Source organism: Corylus avellana, chromosome 8, assembly GCF_965113065.1.
Source record: "Corylus avellana chromosome 8, dhCorAvel1.hap1.2, whole genome shotgun sequence".
Lineage (NCBI taxonomy): Eukaryota > Viridiplantae > Streptophyta > Magnoliopsida > Fagales > Betulaceae > Corylus > Corylus avellana.
Genome location: NC_142497.1, coordinates 20,323,858 through 20,348,956, shown reverse-complemented (window position 1 = coordinate 20,348,956; position 25,099 = coordinate 20,323,858). Strand labels below are relative to the sequence as shown.

The window sequence follows — 25,099 nt, the reverse complement described above, 5'->3', positions numbered from 1 at the left end:
TCTTTTCTTTGAACAGAAATATGTGAGAGAGACTTTCTTACTCAAGTGGGTGAGTTTGCCTTTTTTGTGTGAAGGGGATTGTAATGAGGAGAGTTGAGACTTCAGAGACCATTGGGCTAAAGCCTCAACTGCAGACCTCAAGCCTTGGCTCTTAGATTTCACTTCCAAATCCAACCCACTTTTAAATGTGGGTTTTTGAATTGAAGCTCAATTTTCCATCACTTTTGGTGGGCTTTAGGCCTGGCATATCCAAAGATTTCAATGGAACACCTAAGCAACAGTGTTCTGACTAGGTACCTTGGAATCTCTCTACAGACAGAGAGAGAGAAGTGGGAGAGCAGATGAACCATGTCTACCATATCTTTATCCCTATCTCCCAAACCCTTCCTCTCCATTTACAAGCCAAAACCTTACTGTTTTCTCAACACCCATAATTCCTCTTTGCCATTGACCTCACCAACCAATATCTTATCCAAAAGACCCAATTTTTCACAGAGTTCACTTCAAAAAAGCACCCAAATTTGGAGAGTCTCAGCTGCCTCTGGTGGAGAAGTTGTGCCATCAGAAGCCGCCCCACTAGAGAATTCCCAGGAGATATTGACCACAAGTGATGATGGTGTCTCCAACATCATACAGGCTCTTCTCTTCATAGCCTTCATTGGTCTGTCTGTTCTCACTATTGGGGTAAAGTAACTTTCCCAAAATGCCATATTTCCATGTTATGTTCTGCTGTTTTGTTTATAGTTGGCTGTAATTGTGATATTGCGATATGGGTTCTTACGAAATTGAGGTTGTTTGGGTTCCAGGTTATCTACATAGCTGTGACAGATTTCTTGCAGAAGAGGGAGAGAGAGAAGTTTGAGAAAGAAGAGGCAGCTAACAAAAAGAAGAATGGAAAGAAGAAGAAGGTGAAAGCAAGGGCTGGGCCTAGGGGATTTGGGCAAAAGATTGATGATGATGATTATGAGGATTAGGATTTTCAGTGTAAGCTTTTCAAGGGCTTTGTTACTCCAAGTTGGATTCTTTTTATATATGTTCTTTTTTTTTCCTGGTACTTCTGAGAATTATCAGTTAAAGGGTGTACACTTGTTGTTTTAGTGATGAATACATGATGCTCAATGCAAACAATGGAGCTTCATGCCATCGATGAGCCCTCCAAGGCTAGAAGTTTATGGTGTCTTTTTAGAGTCGCTGAAGTGTATGCATTAAGTTATAACAAATAGGATACAATAGAGCCCAGAAACTCCGAAAAGTTTGGTTGTATTTTGCATAAAATGAAACAAAACCAAATCACCCATGGTTTCTATTCTAGCAAGAGAGAAAGACGCAAATTATTAAAACTGCAAAAAGATTCTAAGAGAGATAGAAGAATAGAGATTTATGTGTCTTAAACTAATATGTAATGGACCATATATAGTGTCAGTTTAACCGTTTCAATGTTTATTTCTTAACAAACTTGTAATTTAACAGAAAATAACTTCTAATTCAATAGACATTAAAATTGACCATCGGATTTTAACAAACACTTAATCTTACAAATTGTTATATATAGTATTAATTTAGAAGTTTTAATTTCTTTTTAGTAATGGACATAAAATCTTGAAACGAATAGAAAATAATTGTTAATTTGTCGGTCATTAAAATTTGACCATTTGATTTTAACACTTAATATTGACTATTAGATTAAACTTAATTTAATCTTGTTATTAACTTTATTAAGTGCCAAGTACACTATCAAGGCGCCACTAGCACCTTACATCCTACTACCGCATCAAACTATAGCATATAAATAAGTGCACCAAAGTCTTTCTCCATAGTAGTAGAGATACAGGTAATGTTTGGCAAACGACGCAGCACTGTTGGTGGGTTTCCACGGCACTGTTAATGGGTTTTGGATAATGTGCTGCAGCAGATTTTGGTGAGTTTTTTTCACCCATGTCGCACGGACTGGTTGACGAGACCAAACAAAGTCAGATATCAGCGCCCTTTGAAAAAGCGAAGCCATTTGTCATTTAAGAAGAAAGAGCTGAGGCAAGGGTGATATTGTCATTTTATGATTATTGTAGTTGTTTAAGAAGTCATTTTTTCCACGCCACCTGCATTTTACTGTAGCCTTTTATTGGCCACGAAGATTGTCATCTGTCCACTCTTGCTATCCTTCAAACAGTGCTGTGGAACCGATTTCTTCCATTGTCATTTAACAAACAAGGCCATATAGACTTGTCGCTTGTTGAATCAAAGTTTTATGATCTTTTGTGTTATTTATTGAGATGAGATAACTTAATCAGCACCCGTTTGATTTCCATCCTTGAAACTTAGATTTTCCTCGTTGTGAAAGCAGCAATAAACAAGAAAAAAGCATAAAGCATGAACTGCAAAAACGAAGCAGCATCCACACAAGTGTACGACATATTCTATTAACCCATTTGGTTTCTTTTTATGAGAAATCTCCTTCACTTTGTGGTCTTCCCATATTCATCCAAAGCTCAAAAGAAGTCAAACCCTCTTGCCCTTTCCTTTCAGCATCTTCAGCTTGCGGTTTTCTTCTCTCCTTCATTGGCGTTGCTGTAATTACAAGGAATAATACACTCGTTGGTCAACCTTTTCTGCTGCAGAAATATTCGATCATCTGCCATTTACCACGTCGCTCGATTGAGCAAGCATGAAAACCACGTAATGCCTTGTCACCCCCAAAAGAATGGATTAAAATTTATAAAGAAAAACTATTACCATTTTTAAATGCAATTTCACATGCTAAATAAATTATAATTTTATCAAATATTTAACTACGCTTTCTTTGCATTTTCATCAACTTTGCTTTGAAATCCAAAACCGTTAAACCAAACAGCATTAGGGATTGACAAAGTCGCAGCATTTGCACTTCCAAAAGCTGAATCAGCTTACCCAACATAAAGGTTCCCATTCGAGTGAGAGCCTGAACAGGGGACCTCCCCTGTTCTGAATGTTGATAAAGACTTTTCAAAATTCATTCAAATCAATCAAGAATCTCATCATCTGTTTGGTAGGTCAACCAACCAGCCGAGTTGGGCTGGTTGTCCATGTCACTTGACCTTTCTTTCTAGCCAAGAATCCCATTATTGATCAGCACCACTTGATCATGGTCAACTGTAGGACCCCACTATATCAGGCTCATGGCTTGATATAGAAATCAAACTTAAAACATTTCCGTGAATGGATTCTATAGTTGACAAGAAAACCTCAAGCATAGCCGAATCAAATAAAAAAGCATGTGATAATATAGATAGAAGACAAGAAATGAAACAAGAATCAACATCGAAAGATATTCTCAGAAAAAAGAGAGAGAACAAAGATGCTTGACCGCATAAGAAAATTGTGGCTCATAGTTAAAGGGAAAAAAACGTCAATAACCATACATTAAGAACATCTCTGGCCTCACCTAAACATAAACAGCTCTCCACATGGCAACATTTGTACAGTCGCGTTAACCCGAAAAACTACCTCAACATTTCATAATTTTTACACCCTTAAAAACTCGTATAGTCCTTTTATCTCTCCTTTGCGGGGGCATCAGGTGCATTCAGCATCTGATCCTCGGCTTGCTTGATTCTATGTATAAACCTTAAACTACACAATGTACAGTTTTTCAGCACAAGCGCAACAACTTTATTTCCAGTTGGGCTCATTCCTGTCTCAATAGACAGGTAGAGTCATATCTCTAGACATGGGGTTGAAAGAGAGGAAAAGATGAAGCTCACACTAGCCTCAGTTAGCTGTACAGAACTTTTTCCCTATGCTGCCTAAGCAGGGTGTGGAGACTGAGCAGCAATTCTCCTTTCTGCAAGCAATTTAGGTGACAAGTTAGCAAGCTTTTATATAATATGGAAGAATCGTATGATCAATCAACCATCATATTTTAGAACTATAGATAAACAATGTAATCAGTAGATCCGCGACAGGGTAAACTTGGTTTCTTTTTACTGCGTTATAGATTTCAATGCTGCATTTACAACCAGAAATTGTGCAATTCTTTTCTTTTCTTTCCATGAGTACAGAAAGCTACAACTTTATTTCCTAAAGATGAAAATTTGGAGATAAGAACAGAGGCTAGGTCAAACACACTGTGAATTTGCAAAGCAGGAAATGTATTCTATCTATATATGCACGAAGTGAACAAATATGAATGCAGAAGCTGAGGAACCAGGGAGCATCATAAGTGACCTCAGACAGATAGGTATGGCTCACCGGGTGGGGTGACAAAATATAGCAACTATCTCACTTGTACCCATAACATAAATGCATGCAAACTGATACAACTACAAACATATTTACCTCAGCATTTCTGAGTATACATGTGCGTGTGCACGCACGCGTGCTCAAACATAAAACAAGTAAATTTTTCACAAGCACATAGAAACACAAACTCATATGTGAAGACAAATAAATAAAGAAGAATATATACCCCCAGCAGCAACAAGTTTCTCTACACGCGCAACAATATGCTTTCCGTAAGTGTACTTTTTCAATGCACTCAAATGAACTTTTATTCGTGACAGTATCAGCTCACGCTGCTGATCATCACATGTCTCCAGCACTTTTTGTACAACATAGTTTGCAAACTGATCTTTCATCATTGCCTGGATAATAAACAAGAAATAACTAAGGAAAAGATCACAAGGGAAAATGGGAAGCAGTAATACATAACAAAGATATCATGCAAGAAACCAAAATACAGTACCATCAGCAACTGACAATTTTATTTTTTTGAGGACATGCCGAATTAGCTAAATGAAGAAATCAAAGGACACGAAATTATATCAACATAATCAATTACAGACCTAATGCCCAAGATGCTGAACTGTAAAGAACACTTTTTTGACTAAAGGAAATGCTACAATTTTCTGATCACAGTGCTCAAGTCATCAAATAATCCATGAAACTAAAAAATACAATCTACTTAATAGATAACATAGAAAATCCAGTTTAAAAATCTTGAGGCATCAGCTTCATAAGACTTCATATAAAACCCAATGTCCTGTCCTACACTAAGCTTCTAATGCGACAAGCAAGGTCAAGATTCAGTTTGACAGTAGAAGAGGCCCAAAAAGCCAAAGAATAAAACAGGTAAGCCTGATAAAAGCATTGTATCTTCTCATCCATGGATCTACTTCCTGTCATCTCAAAAAGGTGTAAACCAAAGCTCAACTTTCAAGAGATTATGGCAACCCAGCTTCAGTTTCTAAAAGATACCATCTTCTGGAAACCTGAAGCCTGTCACACACGATATTTTTGCAAGTACACAGTGAAACTGCACTTGAAGCAGAAAACAGACCAGACGTGTCGCACAATATCACCATTCCACCACCCTATGTAACAGTTACATCTCAAGGGGCTTGCATATCCTCTCTAAAAGATACAAAAGTTGATTGGAAAGCACTAGATATCCACCATGTACAAAAAAATTTAATGGTGACAGAACATTTTGGACACTCTGACTCTAAACAATCCCCCCCCCCCCCCCCCCCCCCAGTTCTTGAACCAGAAACTTCTTCTTGCACAACACAAATATTTAGTAGATTCTCATTAAAGGCATGTAGAGAAAGGACATACCTGAAGCGGCTCATTTTCATCAGTAGAACCAAGCATCTCAATAACTAGTAACTGACGTTCAGTAGGACCACCAAAAGTTAAACACTTCTCCACAACATTGGAGGCAAATTTCTGTTGACTCATTTGAACTATCTTTCCAGCTAATTCTTTGATAATAGCAGAACGTTCATGAGGTTTTCCATGCTCCAGCACGTGCTGTTAAAAAAATGTAAGAGATCAATGAGAGAAGCATCCGTGAAAACTGAAACAGATAATACCAACTAGACACATCTGGAAGGTCCAAAATTTTAGAACATCTAGGACTATAAAGCAGTATTCTTCTACAAAGAAAACTTTGGCATGTCTATTCATGAAATGAAACAAGAGGAGCTGGCATCTAAGACACGAGCATAGATAATTATCCACCTCTAACACAAGAGTTCCACATATACCGAATTCTTCAACACTCGTAGAGCAAACATCTAAACAAATTCAAAAGTCCCTGATAGTATAAGCTTGGCAACAAAAATAAGTGACAAACGGCAATGTTATGTTACAATTTTAACACAATAGTGGCTCCAAATCCAATTACCAATTAAAGTATAAGAAGATGCGAAAACGAATCTCAAACCGTAATGGCTTTGCAACAAAAGAATCTCAAGAGAAAGCCTGCATCTGTTAAAACAGCACAGAACATGAAACCCATAGCCTAAATATAACAAAGAACATGATATCATAAGTCATATTACTCCCATAACAAGGACTGAAGCATATGTGTATTGCTCCGAGCAGAAACAAACAGGAAAGATCATGAACCTGAACAACATAGTTGCCATACTGATCCTGTGCCAGCATGCTAACAGCTCCTAAAATCTCATCCATAACTTTACTTTGCGTCTTTGGGTCATTGCAGTGCTCTAGTACTCTCTGCCATATGGAAGACATTGTTTTATAGAACCTATAGTTCTTAACAGTTCAAACGAGATAATCAAAACCTGCAGTAACAGTAAATAGTTTCTCAACCTGTATCACCCGACAACCATACGGATGGGTGGAAAGGGTGACAACTTGATCAAAGAATGTTGAGACAATAAAGTGAATTGCATCTTCCGGAACACATTCAATACATTTCTGAATGACGTGGTTCCCATTCTGATCACGAACACAGCGCATGACATTTCCATCAAGCTCTTCAACCATTCTGATCTTCTGGTCCAGATCAACAACTTCTATTGCCTGAACAGTTAAACAAATCACGTTAGCACCAGAAACTTCCATAAAACACTCATATAATCAAATGATTTTAGTCTTCAAAGAAAATTAGGTAAAGATCATTGCGTGTGGTAGAGATCAACACAGCCTCTTGCTCATCTAGCATGATAATGAAAGTGATAGCCAAACATGGGGGACAAGGATATCAGTCTCAAACACATCCATAGATATGACTGAAGCCCCATATTAAAAGGGTAGTACAATAGCTCTACATTTGTGTCAAAATAACTATATTGCATGCCTGATCAATAAAAGAATTACAGTCAAATTTCGGAGATTAAAAGTCCTAAATTGACCAAAATTGCAGAATCCAATGAAATCCATCATCAGACAGAATTATTACACCAAAACTACCAGAAGAAATAATTTAACAGTTAAACCAAGATGAAGGGAAGTGTTCGTGGCATGACTTTCACAACTTAAAGTATAGAGATCCATAACTGAACATTTCTTTTCACGAAATAATAACATGATATTGCTGCCAAGTCAAAAAAATTATTGATACCTTCTGGATCACTCGACAACCATACATTTGAAGGCTAAGTGTCAGTACATGACCAAAAAGCTTGTTGGCCAATTCCCTTCTCTGGGTTGGAAGTCCATGCTCAAAAAACTGAATTCAACTACCAAGTGTTACTTAATAAATCAACTAAAGAGTTCTAAAAGCACAACTAAATATGTCTGCAAAAAAAGTAAGAATGCTGGTTACCTTCTGAACAACATAATTACCAAAAACATCAGTCATTAAAGCAAGAGCTTGGGGCATGATTTCCTGATAAACCATGTTTTTCTCATCTGTTGTAGCTGTTTCAAGTTTCTGTTGAATAAATCGGCTCCCATACTGATCCGCACTGCTCATAAAAGATATAAAACCATAAAAGCAACTTCAGAATTTGTAGTATAACAATAGTCCTCAATAAAATCTTTAAGCAGTACATACCTGAATTCAACAACGTGACCACCAATTTCAGAAAGTTCGAAACACTTAGTTTTATTGCTCTTAAACTCTTCCAGAAGTGAGGACGCAAAGCTTTCATCCATGTTCATTCCAGCGGCATCAAGGTGCCAGGGTCCCATGATACCCCCTGCTAAGTTCCTCATGCCAGAAGGAAAACGCATGTTCAGCTCATTATGCCTTATAGGACTACCAGGTCCAACTGGAGAGTTAGGAATAACAGAACCTGCCATTGGACTTCCAGGATAAGACATGCCGACACCAAATGCAGGATTTCCGTAATAACCATGATGATTAGACCCACCAGATTTACTGCCTAACGGAACACCGTACTGAGACTTCTGAGGGGAAAGAAGAGCCCCCAGATAAGCCTTCTGGAGCTCAAGTAAATTCATGTATGAGTTACCTAAGTAGTTCCTATCCATAGAGGGATCATTGAGAGCAGCATACTGTGCCGCATACTCAGATGACCTCAAGTACTGAAGATACATTGGATCAACAAATGGTGCCTGAACAGCACTCTCTGCCATTTGGTTACCCATTCTACCAAGATTATGTGCTTCAGATGCAGCAGCTCCAGAAGGCAAGCCTCCTGCAAGAACTCTCGAGTCCATCCCAGGGGCTCCCATAGCAGATGCTGCAGCAACATTTTCAAACAAGTGTGGCAGATTACCAGTTCCAAGTTGGTTTCCAAGTTGGTTAGCCATCATGGAAGCCAAAGCTGGATTTATGTTGTAACTATTCAAACCATAGTTAGTAAATGATGAATTTGTACCATCTACATTCTGATACTGAGCAGTTAAGCCACCTCCACCATTAGTAGATCCTTTTAAGAATGAATTATTAGAAGAAAGAGCAGACTTCTGCAGTTCCACATGCCTATCAGAGGACGAGCTGTTCAGGTCTGACCCAGGCCCATTACTCTTACCCGAATCAGAGTAAGATACTTTTGCAGAAGGCATATGTAAATGCGCAGATTCCGACTTCTTTAGGTATGGATGTTGCTTGATATGATTCTGACTACCATGTAAACCAAACATATAATTTTGTTGATTGTCTACATCCTGTTCAATCTGGGATGGCAAACGGTTTTCATCATCCAGCACACCATTTGTTGACAAGTTCATGCCAGATAAAGCAGCTACCAGATCTGCCGACTCAGTGATGCTAGATGAGACACCATTGAATGAGTTCGGACTAGTAATGCCTCTTTTTTCAGATGCGCCAGCTCTGCCTCCTCCAATAGGAGTAGGGCAAGGGCTAGGAGCCCTAGCAACAAGTTGTGGATCTGGAGTGTTGCTTCTTGACAAGGAAGCTCCTAGAACAGCGGCATAAGTATATGAAGAAGGAGGCCCCATATTTTGGACAACAGATGAGCCCTGAACATTTGTACCAGATCGTAAAGCATCAGAAGTTTTCAATTCACGGCGCAAATGAGCTAGCTCTGCTTCAGCGGATCCTAGCGTTTCAACATTTTCATCAAAAGCATTACGACTGGCTGGACGAGATGGAAGTCCAGTAACAGGAGATGGACGCCCCAAGTCATCCTGCACAGATACTAAATTCTAAATCACTAAAGGAAAAAATCACGGGAAACAAAAAAGAGTAAACTATTCAAACAAGGAAGAACTTGCACAACAGTGTAACAATGTAACATACCAAAATTGATGGAAAAACAAGATATACACGCAAACAAAGAACAGCAGTTCCATAATTTCGGTTCAAAAGGCATATGCCTTACACAAAAATTAAAGAAACAGCTGGTTCAACAACATTACTACATTGAACACAGAAAATTGAGAATGGTCTTAATATAACCAATAGCAGAGAGTAGAAGAGATTCAAAATAAAAATTCATGGTTAATCATCATTCTTGAATAGAAAGGATGATATATTCTTTGGCAGATTTAAAAGTCTAAAGTAATCAAAAGAGTAGCCAACTCAAAATTGGCATCTAAAATACATGCACACATCTGATTAAGATTGAGAGAAAAAGTGTCATGAGTTTAAAATAGTGACCTAATATACATGGGAAGTGCTAGGGAGCCTAATAAATGAACCCAGAAAAATTTCTAAATTGACGTGGCAGACCGTGAGTGGCAGACAAGGAAGAGGGAATTGCATTTGTTTAATTTGAAAACCCTTGCCACATCAGATTGGAAATTTTTCTAGGTTCATTTGTTTGGCTCCCTAGCACTTCTCAATATACATATATTAATCTAACTTGAGACTATCAAAGCATCAAAATTTCCAAAAGGGGGTGAAAATGAACATATGGCTTTCCACATATCAGGATCTCGAGTCAATCACTAGATGTAGACTGGGCAATTCCAACAACCATGGGATTTCATTACTATATGATTTCCTAATCATTTTTCGTAGTATTCCCAGAAACAAAGGATTCAACTTGCATGTAAACTAAATTCTAGCAGTTGATGAACAATGACAAAGTCTCATCAAGAGTATATGGGCCTAGGCCTGAAAGCATGAGCACACGCCACACAAAATCCAAAAATTCAAATATTGGGAATCAAGAAAAGTAGCATGAGATGCCAATGAGTTCTGATTCAAATGGAACTTCCTCCTCACATAGAACAAGATGGAGGATGAGATTGTGGGTTCAAGACCCACTAAGCGCGTGTGCGTGTAGTTTGCCAATCCCAAAAATAAAAGTAAAATTACATGACGTGAGCACAGTATTTATGCACAAGCTGGAAACATAAAGCTCTTGGGTGCCTTCAATGTGGTTTAATTCGAATAATGGTAAATGATCAGAGGTAGAATCACCAGTGAACTTCAAACATAAGGCTTGTAGCCATCATAAGTCTCAAATGATCAAAAATATTATAGGAAGAGGTAAATTAGAGAAATTTAAAATGCTACGTTATAACTTGCTTTGTGATAGCATGAATTCATTAAATTGTTATCCAGGAAAAGCGTTAGCTATGTCTGCGCTATCACTCCAAAAAAAACTAGCCAAGTTGCAATTGGAGCTCTCTAAGCCCACTCTCGCCTAGTAAAAACTAATATGAGAATTAGCACCCATGAGCTCCTTACAATCCACCCACTCCATGTGGACAATTCATCTTCCTAATGTGAGACAACCCTTTTGGAGTGTCACAGTTTATTAGTCCGACATTCATACTATGTAGATGACATGATTAATTGAAATTAACTACCACACCATTCTTGATTACATGAAAATCAATTTGTAGCAGACAACTTCCAAAAGATTTTGAATTTCAAATTGATCATAGATACAAATCATGCAACTATAGTGAAGACACAATGATTGTTTTCACTTGTTCTCTCTTACTAACTAGGTGTTTCTCAAGTATACACGTACTTGATCAGTTGCGCTATTTGGGCTTTTAATGATAGTTTGTTTACTTATCAAAACGAAAAAAAATATATATAGTGAAGATACAAATTAGAATTTCATACAAAAGAGATAACCAACCTGGCGGACACACATCTGTGTCCCCAAGAGACGGTTCAATTAGCTATATTTTCAATCACATAAACAATTTCCTGGAAAGATAAGCAATATATCCATGTCAAAGATCAATGGAGGAAGCAATAAAGTTAACAACAGACGATCCATGGGAAAAATAATACTTTGATACTCAAACTACTATCAACAAATAATTGCACAAAAACAATGATCTGAGTGACCAGGACAGTTGACTAAGATTCTGAACAGTCAAAAGAGCAAATGACCTGAAAGATTTCAGCGAGGCTCTTTTGTTTGCTTCCGAGTCCCAAACCTGGCAAACCAATCAGTCCATCACCACCCCATTCTGCAGAGCCACGTCCCTTGTCGGACTCAAGCTCACCCTCTTGTTTCCTCGTGTTAAAACCTGGCGGCATGGAAAACAACGACCTACCGCCACCATCATCGGTCCTATTCACTTTCCGCCTATCTCCAATCCCACCCAACACTGAACTCCCCCCTTTCATCCTTTGTGCATACCTCCAATCCTCCTTCGAAAGCAAAGGAGGCGGAAGCCGAGGGTTCAGATTCACATTCGAGTAATAGTACGAAAGATAAGCTGGATCAGACCTCAGCTCCTCCTCAGACGCAAAACCATTCCCATTCTTACTTGCAGTAAACTCCGAAAAGGCACTACCACCTTCGCCTCCCCCGCTGCCACCACCAAACAACCCGCCAACTGCACTCAATGAACCCTCCACAGTTGGAGGAGCTGAGCCACTTCTATACAAATTAAGCTCGCGCTCAAGATCATCGACGTCTTGACGACCACGCTGTTCGCGGAGCAACAACCCTATCTCCTTCTCCAAGTCATCATCAAACGATCCCTCGTTACCTCCAACCATCGGTCTCCTTCCTATTTCACTCAACATTCTCAAAACCTCAAATTGATCATCACCCTCTCAACAATACCCCAAACTGATCAACACCCACTTGCCATAACCAAACCCTAAACCCTAAAACAATCCCAAAATCAAAACTTCACCACCAAAACTCCCTAACCCCATATTTACAACCCCAAAGCTCTCACTTTCAACCTAATCAAAACCCAAAATTTTCACTACCAAACCTACTCCCAACTCCAAAACTATACAATCAACCATCAAAAAACATATCACAATCCCAAGTTACCAACTCCCCAAAACCAAGTTTTGCCCAACATGTTATCGGTGTAACACTGTAACCTCAAAAAAAAAAAAATTCCCACAACAAATACATACACAAGAACAACAAGCGTTGCGAGAAAAAATCAGAGAAAACAGTGTCAAAGCTGAGGAATGGTTTTTAGCTAGATCAAATAGCAAAGAGTCCAAGAGAGCGAGCGAGCTAGCGAGTTAGCACGGACGGCTTAGATCAATCCGGCGGCGATTTGGGCCTTTGCAAGAACCCTTAGGGTTTTGTTCCAATACAAAAGCCAAGGACGATTAAATACAGTGATAATAATGGTTAAATTATTTTCTATTATTTTATATTTTTCAGAATATCTGAAATAATTGATTTCGCATATATATTCCTCAAGATTAGGGGTAATTGACCAAGTGACAACCGACTGATGTAGGAAAATGGCGAGGGGGGATAACGATGTTTGGTTTTGGCTCGTCTTCCAAAAGAAGGATGTGTGACTGACACGTCAGCTCCTTAGATTCGCTGCTTTATTGCTAGTAAAATTTTTTTTTTTAAAAAAAAAAACTTTTTCGTTTTAGAATTTTAAAAATTAATAATAAAAAAGGACGTAGGAGGAAATTATGAATTTGAATCTTTTTATAATATATTCCGAATTACAAGCATTGCTTGTATAATTTAATGGGTTTTAACTAATTTGATATAATGTTTATATTCATATTATTTTAATTTTTTTTTTTTGTAAGTAACAACTTTTATTTATTTATTTATTTATAAACTACCACTCTTTTATCACCTAATGCCCAACTACTTCAATTGTGTTTTAAAGTTCTAGCATATGCAAGGGATACAATCAACCCGATCGCACAACCTTTACATGAAAAATAATCAGACAATTGCAGTCGGCAACACGGCGATCTTCTTCGCATGAAAAGTCTTCAATCAACAAGGAAAGTCATATAAAGTTGACATCGATATTGCCATGCTATCCAGACAATAAGCATCTCCCATTAAGAGGGATACACATTATGAACATTCTCTACTTTTCATTCTCTCCATTCAAGTTTTTTCGTAAAAGCAAAACATTGGCTTAACCATTCGAGGCTCTCCACGTCGTCCTTCCTCCGGCCAGTTGGCATTTTTCCTGACGTCTTGTCGTTTTACCTATGCTTCAACTAAAATACGCAAATGATACAAAGTTATTTTATTTATGCGTATTTTAAAAATATCTAAGGATTCATATAAAAAGAAGAGCCTTTCTTAAAGTATATATATATGTACATGTATACACACCAGCTATGCTTCTTAGGTTGTATCTCACTTTTGCCCTATTCTATCTCAGGGATATTCTGTTGACTATTTGTTGTCTTTTCCTTCTTTCGGTGATCAAGAAATTGCGCATATCCAACTCCTTTTTTTTTTTTTGAAACCAACCAATAATTAATTAATGGAAAATGCATTTTATTGTGTCATTTAGTTGGGTAATTAATATACTTCAACTAAAACACTTCCACACTGTTTCTTTCGTTTAATTTTTCAACTAAAACAGTTCTCCTTGGAACCATTTAGTCAAAGATAGGTAGATGACAGTTTGTGGCACTGGTGGTGTTGCCGATTCTTATTGTCAACAGTTTAAGTGACAACAACCTCTATAAAGATAGAAAGGGTCAAGCTACTACATCAGCTTGTTGACGGGGAAATGCTTTTAAGTCAAAAGTCGTTTTTTTATAAAAGTTTTATTTTTAAACTTTTGTCAAAATTATATTTTGACTATTTTTAGGCTTTTTAGACCCTTAAAAGTGTTTTTAATTTTTTTACCAAACAATTACTTTTTTCTTCAAATAGATTTTTTGAGTGTTAAAAGTACTTTTAGGCCTCTCAAATAGAATCTCAAACAAGCCCTAAGAGACTATAGAAGGTTTGGCGGCTCCGGTCGAATTACAATTAATGCTCGGTCTCTTACTATAGTTTTTAAATTTACTGATTATTGTAGTATATATTGTTTCAAGCATATCTGCCTCTAAACTGCCTCTTCAAACTATCGTTTAAGGTGACTTATTTTTTGGCCAGTAAGCCAAGAATCTAAAGGGTCAGGCCTTTCATTTGATTCATTGTCAATAGATTCTAGGTTTTTATTGCACTCTGTTTGTTATACTCAGGTCATTGTTGGGCCGTCTCACCCATATTTTTTTTGTTTTTGTTTTTCTATTGATTTATTTTCTTCCTTTCCATTTTTCCTTCGACTTGCTAAGAAAAGAGAGAGAGATAGAACACTCCCCACCTTTACATCAAATCAAAAATGTTTTTTGAAAGCAAAATCAAACCGCCCCCCACACACACCCGATCAACGTCCAGTGTGTAATCGACATGTTGCAATATATAAGAATCATTGTTTCTCTACGTTGTCCATTTCTTATTCATTCAAGCTGCTCGGTCGGTGCTCTTTTTTCTTTGACTTTTTGAATGATAATGGGTCTAGTAACACCCCAATCCCCATGGCCAATCCTTATTATTATTATTTTTTCTTGTGTCTCTTTTGTATATTATACCATATAAGTGTATATCAACACTTAAAAAGAGAAAAACTACTATTCAATTAGCGTACCCTTAGATACGTCATTATTAAAAGAAAAAAAAATTAAAAATTTGTTCAGGGTACGTATTGTAGGATAATTATAAAATAAAAATGTAGTTTCATTGAAGAACGTGGAATAAAGATGTGGTTGTATATAACATTTCCAACACAAGTTGTTAAAGAGCTCAAAAAGGAAAATGCTATTGGCCTACTTTTATCCCCATGGGGTTTAAGTACGTTTTTCTAGATAAACGACATGTAATATATGTATGGTTGATAAAAAGAAAAGAGCTAATCTAAAGTGTCATCATCAGCAAGGAAACTCTAACAAATCTTCCTAACAATGGAATACTTGGTTCAATACCAGAAAAATTGCTTTTAAAGGAATAATTCCCAAAGAGATTTACTTTTTCTCGATCCTTGTAGGTTGATATTTGATGCCAACATTAGCCAAAAAAAAAAAAAAAAAAATTCTTTGGGTCTAAAAAACCACCAAATCCTGTGATGCTCTGCTTTTGAGGGAATGAATGGTCTAGCACGTGGAACATTATCTCTTGGGTGCTCTGCCTAGGTAACACAGAAGCATAATCCTTAATTAGGGTTTGTGAGGCATGTGTACGAGAGTGATTATGTACTTTTCTAGATCATCTTGCAGCAAAAGATTCATTTACTTCTTCTAGTCTCTAAGTTTTGTAACTTTACAAACTTATATAATTAAGATTGAAGTTCCAATTTTGGATTTCTATGTGTTAGACCCTTCTAAACTCCTTTTTATCATTTATTATTGAACATTAGTGATGATAAAGTTGATCATACGGTTGAATTGAGCCAATAGACGCTCGTAAGGTAAGAAGAAATGGCTAGAAACTTGTTGGAGTTGGTCGACGGAAAAACTCTAATACTTAAATTAGTAAAGAGAATACGATACAATTGATCACAAGGTTGGATTTTGCCAATAAATACTTACAAGATAGGGAGAAACAATTGGAGACTAGTCGAGATTGACAGATAGTAGAACTCTATGATGGTTGAGTTAATAAACAGAATATGACAAATTGTTATAAGAGAGCTAGGTGAATTTTTTTTGTGAATGATTGTGTACATGAGAAAGTGTGAATGAAAAATCAACGTGGAACACCATAACAAAATCAGCGTGGTCTCCAGCAAGTTCTGGGCCGGCCAGCATCGTCTTCGGTGCGGTCTAGGCTTGCCGCCGGCAGGTTGGCGACTGACGGTGGGTCTAAGGAAGAAGAACAGGAAAAGTTTATTCTAGAAGATTTTTTATTTTAACTCATATGAGGTCTTGGAGAGAATAAATTAGGTGTTAGGTGTTTATATATATATATATATTGTTATGGTGTTTCATACGATTTTTCATGCTCTTATTGGAAGGCACAAAGGCCTTGATTTATGCCAAGATGTTATAAAAGTTATTCTCTATCAAGACTATGCATGCATTCTATATACTTTGCATATTCAAGGTACATCATTTAATGCTAAAACATTTATAACGCTGGTGAGAAGCTTTACTTATGTATAAGTAGAAACATATTTAGCAATTCAGTTGGTAAGAATATTTAGTTTGTCATAGAGGGTGCAATAAATGAGCCCAGCCCACCCTAAGTACTGGGTTGAAGCATTCATGGCTGGGCTGCCTATATTGTCTTAAGCAAGCTCATAGGGTTGGGAAAGTAGTGAGTAGTGTGGGCCTCAGTGGGCCGAGGGGGTTAAGTCCATGTTAAGCTGGCTGTACGAAATCCAAACCCATGATATCTGAAGTTACATTTATGTATTTGGCAGTCTTAAAATAGTTAGATATTGGCTCAGCAGCTCCAATTCCTATAATCTCAAATGCGCATAGCTGGCTCATCAAACAATGTAGAAGAAATTCATGCTCCTCTATCCTTCAAAATTTTCCCCTGCTATCTTTTTTTTTTTTTTTAAGCAGTTTCTTGAGTGTTCTATGTCTTCTTCATCCCCCACCTCCAACACCTTGAGGTAATTCTTAAATGGGCTCCTCTTGTCTCACATCTTCAATTTGGTTGCAGAGGGTTGATTGTCCACCAGAGTCAGCTGATGGACAATTGTCATCTTGCTGTAGATTTCATTTGGCGGCAGTCGTTAGAACTCAAACCATGGATAACCCAAAAGCAAATCTGTTAAAAGATTCAGATGGGAGCTCTGGTGAGCAAACTCTACAAGAATAAAGCTAGCATGAGGTTGATGATCACTTACAAGATACCCCAAGATTTCCTTCTGTTCTGGATGAAGATTTTTATATAGCTTCTTGTAAAGTGATGCCTATGTGTCAGATTGCTTCTACCCAACTGCACCCTGGAAATTTTCTCAACTTCCTTTTCTTCATTGTCGTCTTCAACCTTGCCACATTTCCCCAACTCCCAGCATCAGCATACAAATTTGACAATAGTAAGTTGTTTCCTGCATTGTCAGGTTCAAGCTCTGACAAATGCTTAGCTGCTACTTTAGCAAGATCAACATTCCCATAATTCCTACATGCCCCTAATAGTGCACCCCATACAAATAAATCAGGTTCAGCCGGCATTTTCATAATCAAGTCATAAGCTTCAGCAAGTTTTCCTGCTCTACCAAGAAGATCCACCATGCATGCATAATGCTCTAATCTTGGAACAATCCCATACTTTTCTTGCATCAAGTGAAACAGACTTTGTCCGAGTTCAACCATTCCAGCATGGCTACATGCTGTGAGAACCGCTGTGAAAGTCAGATGATCAAGCTTCTTTCCCTCTTCCTTTTCCATCTGATTGAAAAGCTCAATTGCTTCATTGCAATACCCATGATTAGCATACCCAAATATCATTGAATTCCAAGTAACTATGTTCCTCTTAGACATCCGATGGAACAAATTCCTTGCTTCGGCTATAAAACCGCATTTTGAATACATGTCAACAAGGGCGCTCCTTACAAATATATCATCCCCAACTCCAATCACCAGTGCATACCCATGAATCTCTTTCCCACGCCTCACATTGGCCGCAGTTGCACAAGCAGGCAAGAGACTACTTATTGTAGCCGACTTCGGATAGAACCCATGATCCAACAGCTTTCTGAAAGTGGCAAACGCCTCCTCATTTCGAAAGTTCTGCACAAACCCTGATATAACCGAAGTCCAAGAGACCACATCAGGCTCAACCCCGTTGCTGCGCATCAAATTAAAAAGTTCAGAGACCATTACTTCATCACCCTTTTGCGAAAACCCCGCAATTAAGGTGTTCCAAGTCACCACGTTAGGCTTGACTCCTAAAGCCTGCATCTTTTTCACCAAGTCCAATGCTTCTTTGGCAAACCCATGTTGAGCATAGCCCGAAACCATAGCGTTCAAAGCCACCAAATCCTTCTCAACCATTGCATCGTATACTCGCCTCGCCTTTTCAATTAAACCGCATTTTGAGTACATATCAATCAATGCACTTCTAACAAAAGCATCGGATTCAAACGAACATTTCAAAACCACACCATGTATTTTCTCCCCGGTTTCCCTATCTGAGACGCGCCCACAGGCTTTGAGAGTGCTGGGAATGACAAACTCGTTGGGTCTCAGGCCTTGCTCCTGCATCTCACGGAACAGACCCAGAGCCTCTTCATAAAAGCCGTATTGAGCGTAGGCCCCCATAAGGACGATCCAGCGGCGTGAATTTGTTACGGGAATTTGGTCGAACAGTTTGCGAGCATAGGAAGGTTCTCCACATCCCGAGTAGAAGGCAATGAGCTTGGCGGCAAAACGGGTTAAACGAGCCAAGCCAGTGATGATGAAGTGGGCGTGGAGTTTTTTTCCTGAGTGCAACGCTCGACCACCAGCGTACATGTCCATGAGTTCATCGTAGGCGCCGGGTGATGTTTGAAATGTGCGGTGGAAGATGGTTGTTTTGTTGTGGGGCCTAAGGAAAGTTGAAGGCTGTGGCTTTGATGTAAGAGGGTGCAGACGCGGGGAGGACGCATAGACCATTTTGTTTCTTCCAAAGATCGATCGTTGCGTTAATGTTATGTGACTTCAACTTGTCTTACATTATAGGCTGCTAGCCTGCTACTAGTAAGTATTAAGCCATATAGGAAAGGGGTTAAATGCCGTTGAACCCTCTCAATTAAGGCCTGGATCCGGTCCAATTTATTTGAACCGGAAAGAATCATGCTCTTTTTTTTTTTTTTTTTTTCGGAAAGAATCATGCTCTAGTAATATGTGTCATGGGCTTAAAAAAAGAGTTGGTCCTTTGTGTATATATAGGAAAACATTAATTGTTAAAGAGGTTTTTTTTTTTTTTTTTTTTTTTTTTTTTTTTAAAGAAAAATCATTCTTATCTCATTAATAAAGAAGTCAAGAGCATTAAAACTCTTATAATCACAAAACATAACGTTCTGAAATATCCTAGCCAAAGCTAAAAGATCAAAGTCATAGCTAAAAGATTACACATTAAAGACGCCAAACATCCACTAACCTATAAGTAATCTTTAGTTAAAATAACAGATCTGCACTAGACAGACACAAACCAATGCATAAGTAGCTCTTATTCCTCGATCTTGGGATCAAAAGGACCTCATGCCGACACATATCCTCCTCGACCCGAAAGCTAGGATATCGTTCACATCCACAACGCCAGGGGTCTGGACCAAAATAACAAGCGAGCAGATCAAGAGAAGACATGGCCTTATTACAAACAGCCAAAAAAACAAGATAAATACAGGGAAAGCAACACAACCCAACCAAAATACAAGGAAAATCAAAGCAATACAACCGAAAATCAAAAAATAGTAGCACAGTAGGTGGATGATAGTAGTCGGAAGAAAAGCCGATCGCGTGAAAAGACCTGGAAGAAGATGGTAGACGGCAAAGCTGACGCGAAGGAGATCGACGGCGCACTTAAAGAACTGTGAGGAAGTTTGAGTGAATCCCTCATGAGCGGCACCCACAAAGTGTGTCAAAACAAACACCTAGCAAGAAAATAGGAAAAAAACAAGCAGACAAAGAACAACAACAAGGAAAAGAAAGCGATATCCAAAAACAAACACAAAAAATAAAAGAAACACAGATCGGGGAAGAGAAAGGTGAAAAGATCAAGGAAAGAGAGGGCAAAAAACGGATTAGGGAACGGAGGGGGCAAGGACGGAGCCAGAAAATTTTAAGCGAGGGGGTTAGCCTTTTTCTTTCTTTTTTTTTTTTCAGTTCTTTAGAATTTTTTTTATTAAAAAAAAAAAAATCATTTTGGTTGTTTTTTTATGAAATAAGGACTACCGTAATGGCAAAAAAAAAGTGAGCATTTGAAAGTAATGGCCAAAAAATGGACATTTGAAAGTAAAGACCAAAAATAAAAAAAACTTAATGGGTATGACCCAAAAAAAATTAAGAATAAGACCAAAAGTTTTTATTAGATATGGCCAAAAAATCTAAAAATAGGGGCAACTTTTTTTTTAGGAGAGGGCCAAAATGACTAAACTTGAAACTTTATTTTACTTTTTACTTTTTTTTTTTTTTTTTTTTTACTTATAATTTTTTTTTCCTTATTTTGGAGGGACCATGGCCTACACCGGTCCCCCCCTCCGTTTCTGGGAGAGGGAAAGAACAATAAAAAGGAGGGACAATGATCTCTATGTTCTTTTTAAGTACGAACTAAAGATTGCATAAACACCTTCTAAACAAAAAATTGCAATGTGCCCCAAATGACAAAAATACCTTAAAAAAAGTTTTTAACCGAAAAATAGGCTTAAAGCCATCCCCATGGCCAATTGCAGAGGCCAAACTTCTCTCAAATGATTAGGAGTGGTTCAGCCGCCCCTGTATGGTGGCTGAATCATCCCCAAGGCCATTAACCCCTCTTTTTTTGGGGTCATGAGGGTGATTGAACCACTCTATGGCCTTGGGAGTGGCCACCTCTTCCACTTTCTTTGTTTTTGATTTTTTTAATTTTTAGTTGTTTATTTTGAATTTGTATGGGTATATTAATCTTATTGAAATTTTTTAATGATTATTTTTTTCTTTTTGCATGATAATGATGCAATCTTTAGTTTTGTAGGATATTGCAAATTTAGTGTTAATTTGAGGGGTATGTCTGGCCGAGCAACTTGCCGTGGAGATTCCCTTTCTCTAAAATTGCCTGAATTTCTGTAAAATTGGGATAGGCGCCTCTTAAAGTGAAATATCAGACATGAGCGCATGAGGATACTTTCAGTTTCTGAAATATCAAACATGAGCGGGCATCTGTCCATGTAATCAGACAAAAAAGGGTTGGGCAATAAATAGAACAGTGACGATAAATATCAAACATGAGCAGGCATGAGGATACTTTCAGTTTCTGAAATATCAAACATGAGCGGGCATCTATCCATGTAAATTATGTAATCAGACAAAAAAGGGTTGGACTTGGGCAATAAATAGAACAGTGACGATAAATAAATGCTACCACTTGCACGCCAGAAATATCTACCCTCTTTGTCAATTGAGTTAATTTCATGGTGGTTGGCGTTTAAGGCAATATTCTATTTCCTGATTTTTCTTCTTCTTCTTCGTCTTTTTGTTGTAATTCCCATACAACAACGTATATATATATATATATATATATATATATATATATGTGCGCGCGCGCATGATTCCTTAGCATGGGCTATCAGACATGGAATCACTGACCATCGACTTTGAATGGCTGGAAGCTACTTCTTCAGCTTCGACTTTTGTTCTGCAGCTTGGGCAGTGGGTGTTCAGCCACGAGTGGGTCTTTAGCTCCATATGGGTCGCATGTTGGACATATAAGGTAGTAAGGGTGAGGGTAAAACGGGTATGAGCAGGGTAAAAAATAACATGTAGGTCACGTAAAGTGGATTTCGTTTTAGGTTAACAATTCAATTCGACGGAGGAGTTCAAATATATTGTGAGTGCTAAGAGTTTGAATTGGATATGGAATAATGCTACAAGTCTCTCTTGTGTTACTCTTTTGTCACTCTAAGGATGATGTGACTTTTAAAATCACCATTAGCATTGTGATTAATTACAATTGGATTTTGATCAAATGGTAATTTTAAAAGTCACCTCATTTTTTGAGGGACACTAGAGTGACACAAGATGAATTTATACAAATAAGGTCCTACTTCAATTAGGCTTGGAGTAGGATTGTTGTGTTAGATTCTTCAAGGATTTCTAATTGGAGCTAGATTGAGATTCCTATTCCAATAGTGCTTTCTTTGTGGGCCTGACATAGGCCTTGAAGCCCAAAGACTGATGGGCCAGGTGAGTGAAAATATTCCTAACAAAGATTATGGATGAGATGATGGTTTTATGGATGTTCATGCACGAGATGATGGTTTTATGGTCTTGATTTTTATTCCTTGTAATTGTCAATCGATAGTTCCTTAACTTCATCAATCGATCAATGGAAACCTCGTTCGGTGCTAGGCTGGTTCCATCAATCGATCGATAGTGACATCGATCGTTTAGTTCACATAATCTTCTAGAATAATTTTAAGATTTAAATTTAATAATATAAATTTAAATTATTATTATTTTTTAAATATGCAGGGCATGACACATTTGTCATGATGGTCGGTCCACTTTGGGTTTTAAAGCTTATCTCAATGGAAAGACGATAGACAATTAGAAATAAATTTTTGGAGAAACTTCACTTTGGCCTCTTGAACTTCCACTCGATTTTACAAATCTCTCCCTAAACTTCCAAATCTCTCATTTTGGACTCGTGAATTTTCAATTACTCTCAATGTGGACCCCCCATCAGATTTTAAATGTTACATGACGTTTATACCCCTGACTTTTGTATAAAATTCCAACTTCCAAAAGGTTTTTTATTTTTTTATTTTTTTTTTTAAATGAAAATTAATGACATTTTGGTTTTTTTTTTTTTTTTTTTTTTAACTGCTAAAATTAATGAAAGGGTTCTAATTGAGAGTAATTGAAAGTTCAGGGGTCCAAAATGAGAGATTTGAAAGTTCAGGGGGGGTTTGTAAAATTTGACGAAAGTTCAGGGAGTCAAAGTGAAGTTTCTCCTAAATTTTATCTTCATGCATTGAGTCTCATACATGTTAATTGCCTGTTAAGTTCGATATGAGCTCCATCATCTCAATTATTCGCAACTAGTAATTAATAAAGCATATAAGCATGACATGAAGTCAATCCTTGTATAAATTTCACAAAAACAAATTAGGCGTTAATAGTTGGCAAAAAGGGGCCATGACTTTTTGAGCACCTACTCTTGGCTTATTGAGAAAAAATACAAAAAAAGTCAATGAAAAATAAATAAGAAGTCACATTTGTTATGCTAGTCTTGGGTTTTGAAGCTTATATGAAATGTAAAGACGATAAACAATGAAATATAAATCTTATCTTGATGCAAAGACTCTATGCTTTGAGTCTTATACATGTAAATTGCTTGTTAATTTCAATATTGGCCTGCGGTGTCAATTATCTGTAACTAATAATCAATAAAGCTTATATAAGGAGAGGGGTGGAAATAAATGTAGGCTTGGGGTGTCTTCCACAACTTTTTTTTTTTTTTTTTTTAAATACCCTAATAATCCTTTTAAAATTAAATTTGTATGCCCTCAATTTAATTTTTTATTTTTTTATTTTGTCTCTGAAACCTAAAATTTTATTTTCACCGTTGTACTAGATGACATGAAGTCAATTCTTATATAAATTTCATGAAAATAAATTAGAAACTAGTACACGGCAACAAAATTTGTTCAAAGGATAGGTGGGAGGGACAAGACTTTGTCTTTCCAAGTTTTTCTGGTGGATGCCTTTGGTTCGTATGATGACATGCAGTAACGTTGATGACATAATGACAACCAAGATGATTATATCTGCTAATTGTTTTTCTCCTCGATGGTTTTTTGCAAATAAGAGTGTAAACAAGCTGAGCATGAGCGAGCTTTCCTTATTTGAACTCGATTCGTTTAAATTTTGCTCGAGCTCGAGCCAAGCTCAAGGACGAGCCAAAAAATCGAGCCCAAGCTCGAGCTCATAATAAGTCAAGCTGGCTCTTATATTTAATTTATTTATTTTTATTATAAATTTAAACTTCAAGTACTCTTAAACTGATCAATAAGCCAACTTGCATATGAGCATTTGCTTAACTTGATTAACAGAGTATGGGGCCTGAGTCAAGACAGCAAGACACTTGGTTTCGAATAGGGGTGTCAAAAATTACTGGGAAACTGGAACCAGAATTGGAAAACCAAGAACTGGGAAACTGAGGACCCGGTTCTGGTTCCGGTACGAAAAATCCAAAAACCGGGTACCCCGGTTAAGGTACCTGGTTTTTACCGGGAATACCGGAATCGGGTTTATATATATATATTAAAAACATTGATTTTTTAGGATTTTTGGGCTTTTTTAGGTTTATTTTTTAATTATATATTAAAAACATTGATTTTTTAGGATTTTTGGGCTTTTTTAGGTTTATTTTTTAATTATTTGGAACAATCATAATAAAGTCTCTTTAATTTAGATAAAAATACTAATAGATTTTTTTCAAAAAATGAGCCAACTTATGAAAAAAAAAAATTGGCTTATTTTAGGCCTAACACCTAAAATAAGCCTAAAAACCAATTTTCTTCAAAAACCGGTTACCGGACCGGGTAAAACCGGAACCAGCCGATAACTGGGACCCCGGTTCCGGTTCCTGTTTTCCAAAACCGAGAACCGGGGTACCCTGGTTTCGGTTCCGGTTTTGGCCAAAAACCGGGAAACCGGACCAGGTTGACACCCCTAATTTCGAAGAGAGAAGATATGCATCATTTTATAATAAAATGGTGCTATTAGGAAAAAAAATCATCAATTTTTAATATTAATATGAGAAATTATGTGAACAACTACCAATTCGAACCTTATACGAGCTGCTCACGAGCCTAACCGAGTCGAGCCGAGCTTGCTTCGTTTAATATTTGAGCTAGTATTTGTGTTCACGAAACGCCTCATATAATAATCGAGTTGGACACGAGCCGAGCTTATACGAGCCGATCCCGATCTCACTCGCGAACGGCTTGCTCGTTTAACACCCCTATTTGCAAACATACATGACAAAATGTATGTGGAAACAAAATTTTCATAGCTTTATATTTTCTTTTGCATTCTTTT

At 37.4% G+C, this 25,099-nt stretch overlaps 3 protein-coding genes across 5 annotated transcripts; 1 reads left to right on the top strand and 2 right to left on the bottom strand.

Moving 5' to 3' along the window:
• The first annotated feature begins 280 nt into the window (after positions 1–280).
• On the top strand, positions 281–1,143 carry LOC132164356 (uncharacterized). Of its 2 annotated transcripts, XM_088519271.1 has the most exons (3): positions 281–684; positions 807–984; positions 1,099–1,143. In XM_088519271.1, the coding sequence occupies exons 1-2, from the start codon at positions 349–351 to the stop codon at positions 972–974; spliced, it is 504 nt and encodes a 167-aa protein (XP_088375397.1). In that variant the 5' UTR covers positions 281–348; the 3' UTR covers positions 975–984; positions 1,099–1,143. The 2 variants fall into 2 exon arrangements, with proteins under 2 accessions (XP_088375397.1, XP_059430837.1); XM_059574854.2 differs by having other exon boundaries at positions 807–1,143.
• Positions 1,144–3,277: 2,134 nt separating this feature from the next.
• LOC132164730 (pumilio homolog 2) lies at positions 3,278–12,710 on the bottom strand. Of its 2 annotated transcripts, XM_059575287.2 has the most exons (10): positions 11,516–12,710; positions 8,022–9,342; positions 7,781–7,925; positions 7,550–7,691; positions 7,346–7,453; positions 6,592–6,804; positions 6,385–6,495; positions 5,590–5,784; positions 4,442–4,616; positions 3,278–3,817 (listed from the first exon to the last, which is right to left on the bottom strand). In XM_059575287.2, exons 1-10 carry the CDS (start codon positions 12,158–12,160, stop codon positions 3,780–3,782), a joined length of 3,093 nt encoding a protein of 1,030 aa, XP_059431270.2. In that variant the 5' UTR covers positions 12,161–12,710; the 3' UTR covers positions 3,278–3,779. The 2 variants fall into 2 exon arrangements, with proteins under 2 accessions (XP_059431270.2, XP_059431269.2); XM_059575286.2 differs by having other exon boundaries at positions 7,781–9,342.
• A 3,839-nt stretch (positions 12,711–16,549) lies between these two features.
• LOC132164197 (Tetratricopeptide repeat (TPR)-like superfamily protein) lies at positions 16,550–19,049 on the bottom strand. The gene is made up of 2 exons (XM_059574634.2): positions 17,221–19,049; positions 16,550–17,080 (listed from the first exon to the last, which is right to left on the bottom strand). The coding sequence occupies exon 1, from the start codon at positions 18,968–18,970 to the stop codon at positions 17,294–17,296; it is 1,677 nt and encodes a 558-aa protein (XP_059430617.2). The 5' UTR covers positions 18,971–19,049; the 3' UTR covers positions 16,550–17,080; positions 17,221–17,293.
• Positions 19,050–25,099: the final 6,050 nt, after the last annotated feature.

Coding starts and splice junctions, on each gene's coding strand:
- LOC132164356 (XM_088519271.1), top strand. CDS start 349: ATGTCTACCATATCTTTATCCCTATCTCCCAAACCCTTCCTCTCCATT. Junction 685..806: donor TGTCTGTTCTCACTATTGGG/GTAAAGTAACTT, acceptor TTTGGGTTCCAG/GTTATCTACATAGCTGTGAC.
- LOC132164730 (XM_059575286.2), bottom strand. CDS start 12,160: ATGTTGAGTGAAATAGGAAGGAGACCGATGGTTGGAGGTAACGAGGGA. Junction 7,454..7,549: donor GTAATTATGTTGTTCAGAAG/GTAACCAGCATT, acceptor AGTTGAATTCAG/TTTTTTGAGCATGGACTTCC. Junction 5,785..6,384: donor ATGGCAACTATGTTGTTCAG/GTTCATGATCTT, acceptor TTTTTTTAACAG/CACGTGCTGGAGCATGGAAA.
- LOC132164197 (XM_059574634.2), bottom strand. CDS start 18,970: ATGGTCTATGCGTCCTCCCCGCGTCTGCACCCTCTTACATCAAAGCCA.